Below are 12,716 nucleotides of genomic sequence, written 5' to 3' on the forward strand. Positions count from 1 at the left end.
AGATGGAAAACAGTGATATATTCATCATTGGCATCACAAGGTGGATTTATTGAACCCTAGAAGATATTGGAAAATATGAAGTCATATTAGCAAATGTATTGCTACATATAAATTGTTTACATCTCAATTGGTCTTAGTTTCCACTAAAGTCATGATTTCCTATTTGATCCTATAAAATATCACATGTGAACTAAAGGCAGGTCATGCATATTTTAATGTTGTACTGGTATTAACCGATACCAATGAGTTGACATGCTCCTTTTCAAGTCATGATAACGTAATCCTTTTAGCTTTCATTTTTTTGTATATATATACGTTTAGTCTGAACCAAGCATTTGTGTGGCATGGGTGTGTTTCTATTAGTCTCTAATGGAAATTAGATGTTGGTATCCAGACTATGCCTATGTGGTTTTAGTTTACTAATGTTGGAATATGAAAATTAATATGATGCATCGATATGCATTTAACAAATAATAAGTACATCACATTATTTACTTAATCGATGTTACTGGATATGAATGTCACTTTGTGCATTTGCAGTAGCGTAATGGGGATTTAATCTGAGAAGTAGAGTTGTGTGGTGATAAACAAACATAGATTTCATAGTATTTGTTGGATGTTTTGGCTTTGATAGAAAAGAACCCATCAAGTACAAAAAAACAACATTAATATATTTCTAAAAATGAAAACGTTGTATTTTGAATAACATGAAATAGTAGGGTAAAATATGAAAGGTATTATGATATAAATATCAATAACATATATTAATATTTATTTGTCAAAATTTTAAGTACGTAATTTTACGTTGCGCAACGCGCGACTATTCACCTAGTTTGAAATGTAAAACAATGTACTTGATGTGAACAATACCAGTTGTAATATGTAATGTTGATGACGATTGTGTTATGCTTCATGTATATTCACTGTGATGATAGTTGAATTTATAATCACACGAGCCCTCAGACGTTTCTGCCGTCTAGTTCGGGGGTGTGACAATATATATATATATATATATATATATATATATATATATATATATATATATATATATATATATAAATTTTAAATATAATTAATATTGATACTGATTTGTAGGCATTAATAAGATACTTTTAGCGATATAAATCATTAAAAGTTATATATAAACTTTAAAAATATTTTTAGTAAAAGAGATTTTATATATATATATATATATATATATATATATATATATATATATATATATATATATATATATATATATATCTTTATACCTTATATACATATTTGGTCAAAGGCTGAATTTTAAGAGGTACAAGTCATTATTACATTATGTACAATGACTTTATGCTTTGAAATTTTATTCAGTCAACATTTATGAATCCGTCAAAATTGAACCTAACAATCCCTCAATTTCCTCAATTTTAGTCGATTGAATAGGTCAAAATTAGATTTAGTATTCCCTATTTTAAGCAAATAGAATCGGTCTACAGATGAAGTCTATATAGCATATCCTATCTCTTCCCCACCACTACCACACTCTAAACTATCCCTCTTATCAACGAATTCTGGAACTCGGTTCACCCTCCTCCATGACCACCTTCACCACTGTCTCACTTCATCTCACGATGGTTCACTATCCCATCTCCTTAAAATCCAGTCAAACCAACAACACCTTCACCTTAATCTCTCATCTCCTGTCCCACTTAGCCACTTCCTCGATTGTACGCATCGTTGCCACCAACTGTCGGCTTCACCATCTTCTCTATCGTCCATCTCCTTACTAGATCTGTCAACACAAATAACCTGTAAACCCTATATGCTCCACCTTTCTTTGTCTCTCTAACATCCACCATCACCACCTCAAAATTATGTAGGCGGATTCGTCGAGTCCAGGTACGATCACACCATCAAAGCCATCAGATCCATCAATGTCTCTAATTTGTTTCTTATTTCTTTTTTTGCTTCAGTGAAAAACAGAATGGAGCCTCTTCATAGAGAAAACGTTAAAAAAATTATTCCCAAACCATTATCCAGGGTAAAAATCATATATTCTTTATTTGTAGTTTCAAAGCACTAAAATTAAGTTGAATTGAATCGAGATTCTAAGATTTCTCAATTCTTCATATAAAATTTCAGTCAATAGATCTTGACTGGTAAACATGTTGGTTTTGTCTTGGATAATGTTTATTAATTTTTGTTTCATCCTGTTGGTGCTTGTATGTCTTGGCTTTGTAAGTTTTAACAATCTAATTTGATCACTGAACTGATGGATGAACTCATTAGATATGGAATTCGTGTGGCATGTTTACTATCTCTACATCAGTTTTATGTTGTTTCATGTTTGTTTTGTAGGTTTGATACATCCACTGACAAAACATAAACAACTCAAGACTGAAGCTAACAAAAAAGTCAAAACTTTGTACAGTTACAACTTACACGTTTTCCACCTTATGTTTTCCATTTTTCTTATCAAATACTCATCCTTTTCGTATTTCTTAACCTGAATTATGATCGATTTTAGCCAAAATAGATCCAAACAGAGAAACGAATGATAATAATGTGTGTATTAAATGTCCCTACTATAAAATTATGCTCGATTTGTTGTGTTTCTTTCATTTTTTGCATTTTAATTTGTCATTAGATGCGAAATTTTGTTTGTATTCGATATTGTTATGTTGGCAGTATATTTTGCAATCAGGACTACAAATAACTCTTTTTATGGCATTTTAGATTTGTTTATATTGATATTTCAGATCTATGTTGCAGATCTGGATGAGAAATGGCTTTTGAGATGAAAGATAGTTTTTGGATATGGGTAAATTAGATTTAAAAAAGAATTTTCAGATTTATTTTAACTTTTAATATTTCTTGGCACTATGTTTATATGTTTTTTTGTATGTTTTGCAGGGATTTGTGATCTCAGATTTTATTTGTATTGAAAAATTGACAGATTTGCATGATGCTAATTACAGTTGATCTATTCAATAAAGCATTTCAAGTGGTATATGGTTTGGTTCAATTAATTTTAGGTTTTTTGTTTATTTTATTATCATCTCAAAGTTTTTACAAATCATTATTGGCGCCAGCTACCCAAAAGGTACCAACGGGTTGACTGACCTTGTGAAGAAAACTTTCTTTCATCTAATGACTCATAATGATGATGCAATAAAGAGGATTCCATGTGTCAAATTCATGATGGGTCTGTTTGATTACTTTTTTAATAACAAGATTACATATATATGAAAGATTTCATAATTGTAATTAATCTTGGTAATAAAGGAAAAACTTAATGTTGCAAAGAAACTTCAGCAAGAAATCTAGAAATCTGTGTATTTGAGAAAACAAGAGAATTAATCTCCAAAACATCACATGTTGCCTCTTAACAATGGTAAGTGGATATGTATTCAAACATAATAGTGGCATGCCTTCATTTTTCTATTATAGTAGTGAACTTTTCTTGGATATTGTGATTTAATCTACAATTTGAGTTTCTTTTATTCCGTTTTAGGTATTTAGATTGGATTAATTGATCCACCATGATAGCAGGATCCCAAATTACTATGATCTAATATATTGGAAAATGTGGAAAGTACACAAGTTTGGTTGCATGGATGCGTGACAAGTTTTGACCGAATTCCAAGAATGCAAGAAGGCATACCCAAATGGATATATAAGGTGTTTAGCCTTTGATAATGTGAAGCATGCTCAGTGCAGTGCATTTATGATGTTATTCAGTTGACTGAGATGGCTAATAAGGTGAATCTTCTTTTATCCTTTTGAATATTATGTAATTTTCCATGGGATAAAAGTGTAGTTTTATTTGAAATTTCAGCTGAAAGATAATGAAAAGGCTGAACAGTCCACCTAAGCATCTCAAGTTGTTGATGTTGTTAAATAATAGATTTTTCTTGAATACGAGTGCTTTTGCATAGTTTATTGGAACTCAGACTGTGTGGATGACATGAGCAATTGAGTTGTCTTACTTGCATGAGGTTAGTACAGAGTATGTGTGGCTTACTTACACGAGGTTTTTTTTTATACAGCAATTTGGAAGATCTTTCCAATTATATCTGTATACTTATTGTTTCTTTCTTATTACTATGAAAATCCAATTGAGACACAAGACAAAGTTGCATTAATTTTTGTATGGACAAGCAAAAGAAGACATGAGAGTTTTATTGTTGCTGACATCAAGTCAACCGGCGATATTACAATCATAAGCCACAAAACATTGTATTTGAAACCTTTTTTTATTACTTTATATGGGGTAGAACGATAATGAAATCTTTTGAATTGTGTAATTGATTTAATGTTAATGAAATACATTTGGATGCAATGTGACACTATTTTTTTTTTCTAAATATAGAGGTCAATTTGGTCATTGTCTTATTGTGTAAGATGATGGCAAAACTTCTGCAACTCATGCTACAAGGCCTTACTAAGAATTGGATAAGAGGCTTCTTAAATAGACTTTTATGAAATTTATGAAACATCCATACTTTAATTTAGCTCACGTAGAAAATTTAAGATATATGTTGTGTTTGTATGAATCTTGACAACATATAAGTTTAAGATATGTGTTGTGTTTGTATGAACTTTGACAAAAATGATCTGTTTGAATGTTTTCTCATTAAGGATCACATGTTCAATCTGTAAGTTATTTGTTTCATGTATAAATTTATTGGCCAAAATTTGATTTGAAAATGATATTTATTCGAAGAAATACTAAATGAAAATCATTAATGTAATAAAAATAGAAAAATTACATAAATGGTTTTATTTTTAACCCAAACTTACGACATACATTTCATTTATTAAAAATCAAATGAAAATAATTAATGTAATAAAAATAGAAAAATGAAAAAAATGGTTTTATTCTTAAGTCAAACTTATGACATACATTTCATTTATTAAAAATCAACAAACGTATTTATATTTGTAAAAAATCTCAACTTTTCAGTTTTAATTCTTATTGATTTTATGCTAACATGACTCTTATTGATAATTGTTTAGATGTAGTATCTATTTGTATAAAAAAAGTTAATCGCCTCTAGAAACTAATTTCTGAAAAAAAATATTAGCACCCGTCGCGTAGCGCGGGTAAATGGCTAGTATATATATATATATATATATATATATATATATATATATATATATATATATATATATATATATATATATATATATAGAGAGAGAGAGAGAGAGAGAGAGATATGTTCAAGTATTCTAACTAATTATTGTGTGGATGTAGGAATCAATATGGGTCAATCATTTCAAAAATCTAAATAATGGTAAAAGTGTAATCTTACCTATTAATTAATTTTGGTAATTAAATAAATATTTAATTAATCCCTTTAATTTAGGTAAATAGTTTAACCATTTAAAACCCTAACTCAGCACAGAAAACATGCATCTCATTCTTTGGGAGTGTTTGTTTAATCTTTTAAAACATCTTTTAGCTTTTAGGAAAAGATAAAAATGCAAAAGATGTTTGGTAATCTTGTAAATACTACTTTTTTATATAAGGAAAATGAACTTTTTAGAAAAGTCACAGAAACCTTACTTTTCACAACTTTTCCAAAAAAGACTTTGCCCTCGGCTTACCAAACACCCCTTTCTTGCGCCTCACCCTTCACATTACCCTCTCTCTCTCTCTCTCTCTCTCTCTCTCCTTCCGAATGTGTTGATTTGGTTTAAAACAATAGAACTTCAAAAATCACGATTTGGTTCCTCGACATTCAAATCGTCACCAGATCGATATCAAATTGATTTAGTCTTCAAGGGAGGAAATAGAATATCGACAATGGTGGAGGCGATGAGGGTGGGGGGAATGGATTTAAGTTTCGAAATCGGGTTTAAAGGTAGGGGAACATATGCCATTCTTGAAGCTGATGAATATCAATCCATCAAAGATTAACAATTTCGTTAGATCCTCAAGAAAAATCACAAAACTGTTGTGAGCGGCAACCCTGCTGCCCATAACATTAACGCACCACCGTTGGACGGTTTTTTTTACAATCTGGAAATATGGAGGTCACTAAGGTATAGTTTACTATTTTAACATAATTTTCTTTCAATTTCTTACAGAAAAAATATCATTTTTCATGCTCCCATATATATTCCTTGATTTTATACTTAATTTTATCCATTATGATAAGGGATTCAATCCATTATGATAAAGGATATATGTTTCGAAGTTTTTGTGTGCTTTTAGACTAGTTAATGTCACTCTACCTAAATGTAATGTTTCTAAGCCCTTGACCCAACTGTTCTTCCACACTTGAACACCTTGCTTCAGTTGGATCATTAAATCTATCGAAAATTAAATATCCTCATAATCATCATACAAGTCTCTCCTAATCATCATAAAAGTCTGGTAAGTTGATTTAAAAGGTTGAAAAAAAATATCATCTAATTTCTCTTTGGTTTAAAGCCTCAAAGGTATACTCAAATTATTTCATGTTATGTAATTTTTTGGTTCTGGTTGAATGGTTTTGGTGAATTTTATTTATATATCTTAGCCATACTCAAATTCTGATTAGTAAATGATTCATGTAGATATCGGTCAGCTGAAGAGCACAAGTTATTAATGAAGATTGGTACGGATCCTAATATATCAATAGTTTTGTTGACGGTGCTGTAAAAACATGAGGGGATATGTTGTCTTTTTTGTTAATCCTTCTAACAATAAGGTAATTACATATTGATTCAATCCCTTTCATTTGTTATCAATCTGAGTCATTTTAATATGTGCGTAACTTTAAATTACTCATTATTTGTGTTTTTATTTTTGATAGGGCCAATCATCCAAAGAGCTACATATCAAGTATTGATGACTAGGAGCAGAATCCACATGGGTGTTGGGTTGATTCCTCTAAATGCATCATATTCATATGGATCACTAACTAACCACCATGTATGTATATATTTCTAATTTCTTTTCTTGGAAAGTTCTTGTGTTAATTTACTAATTTTTCCATTATCACAGCCAGTGGGATTATTAATAAAAACTTAAGGTAATCTAAACCTGGTTTTTCTTAGTATTGGATTTTATTTGTTAAATTCATGTTTAATTTTACCTTACTGGGAATGATTTTTTTTCCAGCTTGCATCTTTATCTTTTATGTGTTTTTATAGATTAACTAATGACAGATATAGACTATTATACCAAACATTATTAAAACATGTCATTTTTGTGAAATTTAATGGTTAAAAATATGTTACCTTTACGTTTTTAACTAATATGTTAGTCGAACATTCAGTTAGAACATGCATAAAATCAATCTATAAAAGTATGGTGAGGGTAATTATGTCAGAATTGAATCTTGAATTTCAATTATGTCGGAATGGAATCACGATTTTCGATTCTATGGGAATTGGATCTCGGTATTTCCTGTGTTTTGTGTATTTTCTATAATTATTGGTTATGCATTTTTTGGTGCAATTCACAAGTCTGTAGATTTGTACAAATGAATTTAGTTTTTTATTCATTTGGTAATGAATTATTCTTTTAGAATGACTTGAAGAAGGAATCACTGATTGACCATACAAGAGAAAGACTTGGAATTGAGTTCAATAACAAGTTACATTGAAGAAGATTAAGTGTAAACAAGTCGATTATTTGGACCATTGAAGAAGATTAAGTGTATTTGTTCAATAATTGTATATTTGAGAATGCTAATCTTAAGAACTTTATTCATTTTGATGATACTTTGTTAGAATATTTACAATTATATTAAAATGTATCAGTCTGTAAGAATATTTATAAATTTGTATTTAAGTTTGGACGTGTACGAATATATTAGAATGTTGTTATTATTAAATTTCAGGTTCAAGAATTTTATTATTCTTCATTATTATTCAAATAGAAAAACATTGTACAAAAAACAATATCATAGAACATCATTCTAATAGAATAACATTTTGTTTTTTTTTTTTTTTTAATTTAATAATATGAATAAATGTCTTTTTTAAAATAACCAAAATGATTGGTTTACAATCATTCCTACATCTACACAATAATAACCTAAGCCTATATATATATATATATATATATATATATATACACACACACACACACACACACACAGAGAGAAGGTATAAATTAAAGACAAAATTGAATAAAATAGTCCCTGTGGTATGTATTTTTTTGGGGTTTTAGTCCAAACCATGACTTTTTTGGATTTATAGTCCTTTTGAGCTAGTTTCATTGTGTTTTTAGTCCCTATGAATAGTGAAATGACTGTAATACCCTTGGGTTATTTAATTTTCATTTCTTTCATTTTTTTAAAAATCTAAATACTTATTTATTTATTTAACTAATTAAAAAATAAAAGTCTCTCTCTCTCTCTCTCTCTCTCTCTCTCTCTCGTTTGTGTCGATTCCAAAGAAATCCAAATCCAAATAAACAAGTTTACGCATGTGCTTTCACTGTCAATTCTTCCCTCTCGTTGCTTTTGCTCACATCCCCTACCTCCATTACAACCATCCGAAAGAAAAAATCGTAGACCACTGTGGAAACTGGTCTGTCCGAACACCATCACCATTTTTCAATTGTCGATCGATTGGTGCACAACTATGTTAAAATTGATTCACTCTATTATGATCACACCCCCATTCTCTTGCAATGGATCGATTTCACATGTAACCCACAAGAACAACCATGAAATTAGGGAAGAGCTGAGTAGGAGGAGGATATAAGCTACCAGAAACCACATCCAGATTTCTAAAAAAAATGTTATGTCACAAGTTTCATTTTGATTACTTTAGAAGAGGAAAATGACGAACCTGTAACCTAAGAACTCTTGAAAAAATTGATTTCAAACTTCAACCCCAAGAAACCATAGTTTTTTGTTTTGTTTTTTTGCTGAAATCAAAAATTAATCTTCGTTTCATCTGTTTGTAGAAATCGTGTTGAACATCAATTTCACCAATGGAATTAGGTTGAACCTGTGTTGATCTGTGTGCATAACTTTATAGATAAAGAATAATGATTATTCTCGATTGATTGGTGAACGTCGAGGGTGAAGAAGGATACAGGAATTGTGATGTTGGTTTCAATTGGATTCTCATCTAGGGTTTGGGATATCAGGTTTGTTCTTTGTACTCTAACTTTGGAGATGGAACTGATCCTTGAAATTGGGAAGGTAAGATGAGAAGAAGGAAGACAAGCTGTTATAGATTAATTGGGAAGTGAGGATGAACAAGAAGATGATTCGATGTTCTTCTTTCATCATGAGAGAGAGAGAGAGAGAGAGAACACGAACATCATATATGTAATGTTGCTGCTTGCATCGTCTTCAATGCATCTAGGTTGAAAGGGTTGAACTGTGATGATATTCTTCCCAAAACTAGTCTTAACCTTCATTTTCCAATGATTCTTCTTTCGTTAAATCCATCTGTGGCAACATCGATGTCTACTAACATGTATGATGATGCGCAAAGCTTGATGGAAGGACTTTCTTCATCGAACTTTTGATTGTGCACTGTCTCATTTGAGTTTGCATTCTTCTTGTTCTTCCGTATGATGAAGATAACAAAGAGGATGAAGATGAAGTAGGGGTGAGCGCGGTGTGGTTATTAGATAAAACCTCACCACTAACCGCAAATGCGGTTAATCCATTTTCTAAACCGCTTGGTGCGGTTATTTTTACGATGCGGTTAGGCGGTTATTTTTGCGGTGCGGTTTTGTTTTTATTGTGTTGCGGTTATTAACCGCATGAATTTGGTGCGGTTATTTTGTGTGGTTTTTAACCACATGTTAGAGCTCAAATGGTTTTAAGAGTTCAAACATATTACTTGTAATAATAAAAAATCATAAGATATAAGACAATTAACTTAAATTACAAACAACTAATATCTTAAAAACATCAAATCAATAGTAATTAACAATAAATATCTTAAAATTGTTTAATTTCACCATTTTTCAAAGTTAAACATAACAAAGACCAACACTTTTGTCTTCTAGTATTTTATCTATTTTTTATCCATGAAATTTGTCTTATTTTTAATATTTAATATATTAATAATTAATAAAAAAATTGTATATAATATATGTGGTGCGGTGCGGTTTTTTTACGGTTTTTCAAAACTAATAACCGCACCGCACCATAAATTTGCGGTTTTTGAAAAACAGAAAACCTCACCATCGGTTTTTATTGCGGTTGCGGTTTATGCGGTTTTTGCTCACCCCTAAGATCAAGATGGCTACGGGAAGAAGGGTTGGTTTGATGAGAAGAGGTACAAGATGAGAAAAATCAAGTTGAGAGAGAGAGAGAGAGAGAGAGAGAGAGAGAGAGAGAGAGAGAGAGAGAGAGAGAGAGAGAGAGAGAGAGAGACTTTTATTTTTTAATTAGTTAAATAAATAAATAAGTATTTAGATTTAAAAAAATGAAAGAAATGAAAAATAAATAACTTAAGGGTATTACAGTCATTTCATTATTCAAAGGGACTAAAAATGCAATGAAACTAGCTCAAAAGGACCATCAATCCAAAAAAGTCGTAGTTTGGACTAAAACCCAAAAAAAATGCATACCACAGGGACCATTTTTGCAATTTTGTCTAAATTAAATATTGAAAAAATATGGGATATAACTATAACATATTTTAAAATCAGAGGGTTAAAGTTGTAAAATAAAAAAAAGGAGCGTTTACGTAACTTTCATTATCTTCCACGTGGATCAAAGCACATTTTTACAAAAAAAAAAAAAAAAAAAACACCATTCTTGCAAAGCTTTTTAGAAACAGCCCCATTTTTCACAAAATTCTCTAGTCCATAATGCTTTAAATGGAAGGCAATGTAAATACTTAGTGTGAATGTGAAGCTATAAGATCAACTTTAGACATATATATGGCTCTTGCAAAAAGCCATTTGGGTGTCTCACTTGTTGTTTCTTGTCTGTTGATCCTTACAGGTTGCGAGAGTTCTCAGGGGCATTTCAACAAACATGTTGCCCTCTTCATTTTTGGTGATTCACTTTTCGATCCTGGAAACAACAACTACATAAACACTACTACTGATCTCCAAGCGAATTTTTGGCCTTATGGCGAATCATACTTCCATCCTCCAACCGGAAGATTCTCCGATGGTCGTATCATCCCTGATTTCATCGGTAACAACCACCAAATTCTCAATCTCGATCTTTTATAAATCGACATCTTTCTTATTCCTAACTTAATTCATTTCTATTAACAGCTCAGTTTGCTGGATTGCCTCTCATTCCTGCATATCTCGACCCCCATAATAATGAATTTCTGTATGGAGCAAACTTTGCATCAGCGGGATCTGGTGTATTAGATGAAACTCGACCTACAGTTGTATGTGTATATACCTTCTTCGTTTCTACCATTGAATCTCCTCCTCTTTCATATATCATGAATTAATGAATGTAGGCAGTTAAGCTCACGACACAGCTACAGTATTTCACCGATTTAGTGAAACGTTATAGGAAGAATGTAGGTGATGTGAAAACCGAGCAGCTATTGTCCGATGCTGTCTTCTTGTTCAGTTCCGGAAGCAACGATTATCAGTACCTCCTCGAAAACAACGAAAGTAGTCTTCTTTTTGACGAGTACGTGGAAATGGTGATCGGAAATTTGACTAAAATATTCAAGGTAATTAACAGTTTCCAATTATATTGATCAACATATTCAATTCAAACGACATAATTAATTACTTCAATGATCTTTTAAAAAAGGTAATCCATGAAAAAGGAGGAAGGAAAATTGGAATCACTTCGCTCACATCATTAGGCTGTTTGCTACCAGTTCGAGCAGAAAGACCCGACAATACATGCGATGAAAAACTTAACATCATATCAAGTCTACACGATAAGGCACTTTCCAAAAAACTGCAAGATCTGACGCAACAATGGGAAGGATTCATGTATTCAAAGTTCGAGCTCCAGACTGAGATTACCAAACGGATGAAAAACCCATCAAAATATGGTTGTAGTACTCCTGAGTTTCAATTCTTTAGTTAAATTGATCATGAACTATCATCGTTTAATGCATTGTTGGGATTTGAATGGATTTGCAGGTTTAAAGATAGGAAACAGTGCATGTTGTGGTACTGGACCTTTTCGAGCGATTAATAGTTGTGGAGGGAAGAGAGAACCACCAGAGTTTGAATTGTGTGATAACCCTAACGATTATTTATTGTTTGATCCTTATCATCCTACTCAAGCAGCGAACCTGCAATTGTCAGAGCTGTTTTGGGAGGGAGATTCCAAAGTCGCGTCACCCTACAATTTAAAAAGCTTGTTTCAAGGTACGTATGTTGATATCGTTCAACATACCACCCAATAATAGATAAATAAATATTTATAGAGGACTAGTTGAGGCCAGGTTTAAAGACAAGTTTAATTTTGTGCTTTCGTGTTTATTCTAGTCTTTGGCTACAATTTAATTTTTGTAAATACATTTGGATGAAATATATACAACGAAAATTGTTTCAAGCTCTATGTTTCCTCTTTTTGTTTTTTTTTTCTTTGAAGATTAGAGCATCTATAATGGATTAAATTCTACCATCAGTAGAGTTTGCATCACGTTTAATTTTGGAATTTTTTGGTTGCATCACGTTTAATTTTGGAATTTTTTTGGTTGCATCACGTTTGAGCTCATCGGAGAAAACAAAGGAGGTGGGAATGGAAGGGTGGTTGTTGGTTGATAGTTGAAGGTGAATGTCGTATCAACGGTGAGATGATAGAAAAGAGGGGTGGCATTTCTTTTGATTT

At 31.3% G+C, this 12,716-nt stretch overlaps 1 protein-coding gene and 1 long non-coding RNA gene across 4 annotated transcripts; both read left to right on the top strand.

The window, feature by feature from the left end:
* The first annotated feature begins 5,607 nt into the window (after window positions 1-5,607).
* On the top strand, window positions 5,608-7,805 carry LOC111887306 (uncharacterized). Of its 3 annotated transcripts, XR_008224158.1 has the most exons (5): window positions 5,610-6,024; window positions 6,541-6,674; window positions 6,780-6,898; window positions 6,971-6,998; window positions 7,497-7,805. It is a non-coding gene; the product is annotated as an uncharacterized LOC111887306 (long non-coding RNA). The 3 variants fall into 3 exon arrangements; XR_006192049.2 differs by having other exon boundaries at window positions 5,608-6,024; window positions 6,780-6,998; XR_002848731.3 differs by lacking the exon at window positions 6,971-6,998 and having other exon boundaries at window positions 5,613-6,024.
* Window positions 7,806-10,726: 2,921 nt separating this feature from the next.
* LOC111887325 (GDSL lipase) lies at window positions 10,727-12,437 on the top strand. Its single transcript, XM_023883481.3, has 5 exons — window positions 10,727-11,093; window positions 11,177-11,298; window positions 11,374-11,595; window positions 11,679-11,928; window positions 12,020-12,437. Exons 1-5 carry the CDS (start codon window positions 10,832-10,834, stop codon window positions 12,286-12,288), a joined length of 1,125 nt encoding a protein of 374 aa, XP_023739249.1. The 5' UTR covers window positions 10,727-10,831; the 3' UTR covers window positions 12,289-12,437.
* The last annotated feature ends 279 nt before the right edge of the window (window positions 12,438-12,716 follow it).

Source organism: Lactuca sativa, chromosome 5 (genome assembly GCF_002870075.4).
Source record: "Lactuca sativa cultivar Salinas chromosome 5, Lsat_Salinas_v11, whole genome shotgun sequence".
Classification (NCBI taxonomy): Eukaryota; Viridiplantae; Streptophyta; class Magnoliopsida; order Asterales; family Asteraceae; genus Lactuca; species Lactuca sativa.

Coding starts and splice junctions, on each gene's coding strand:
- LOC111887325 (XM_023883481.3), top strand. CDS start 10,832: ATGGCTCTTGCAAAAAGCCATTTGGGTGTCTCACTTGTTGTTTCTTGT. Junction 11,596..11,678: donor ATTTGACTAAAATATTCAAG/GTAATTAACAGT, acceptor CTTTTAAAAAAG/GTAATCCATGAAAAAGGAGG. Junction 11,929..12,019: donor GAAAAACCCATCAAAATATG/GTTGTAGTACTC, acceptor ATGGATTTGCAG/GTTTAAAGATAGGAAACAGT.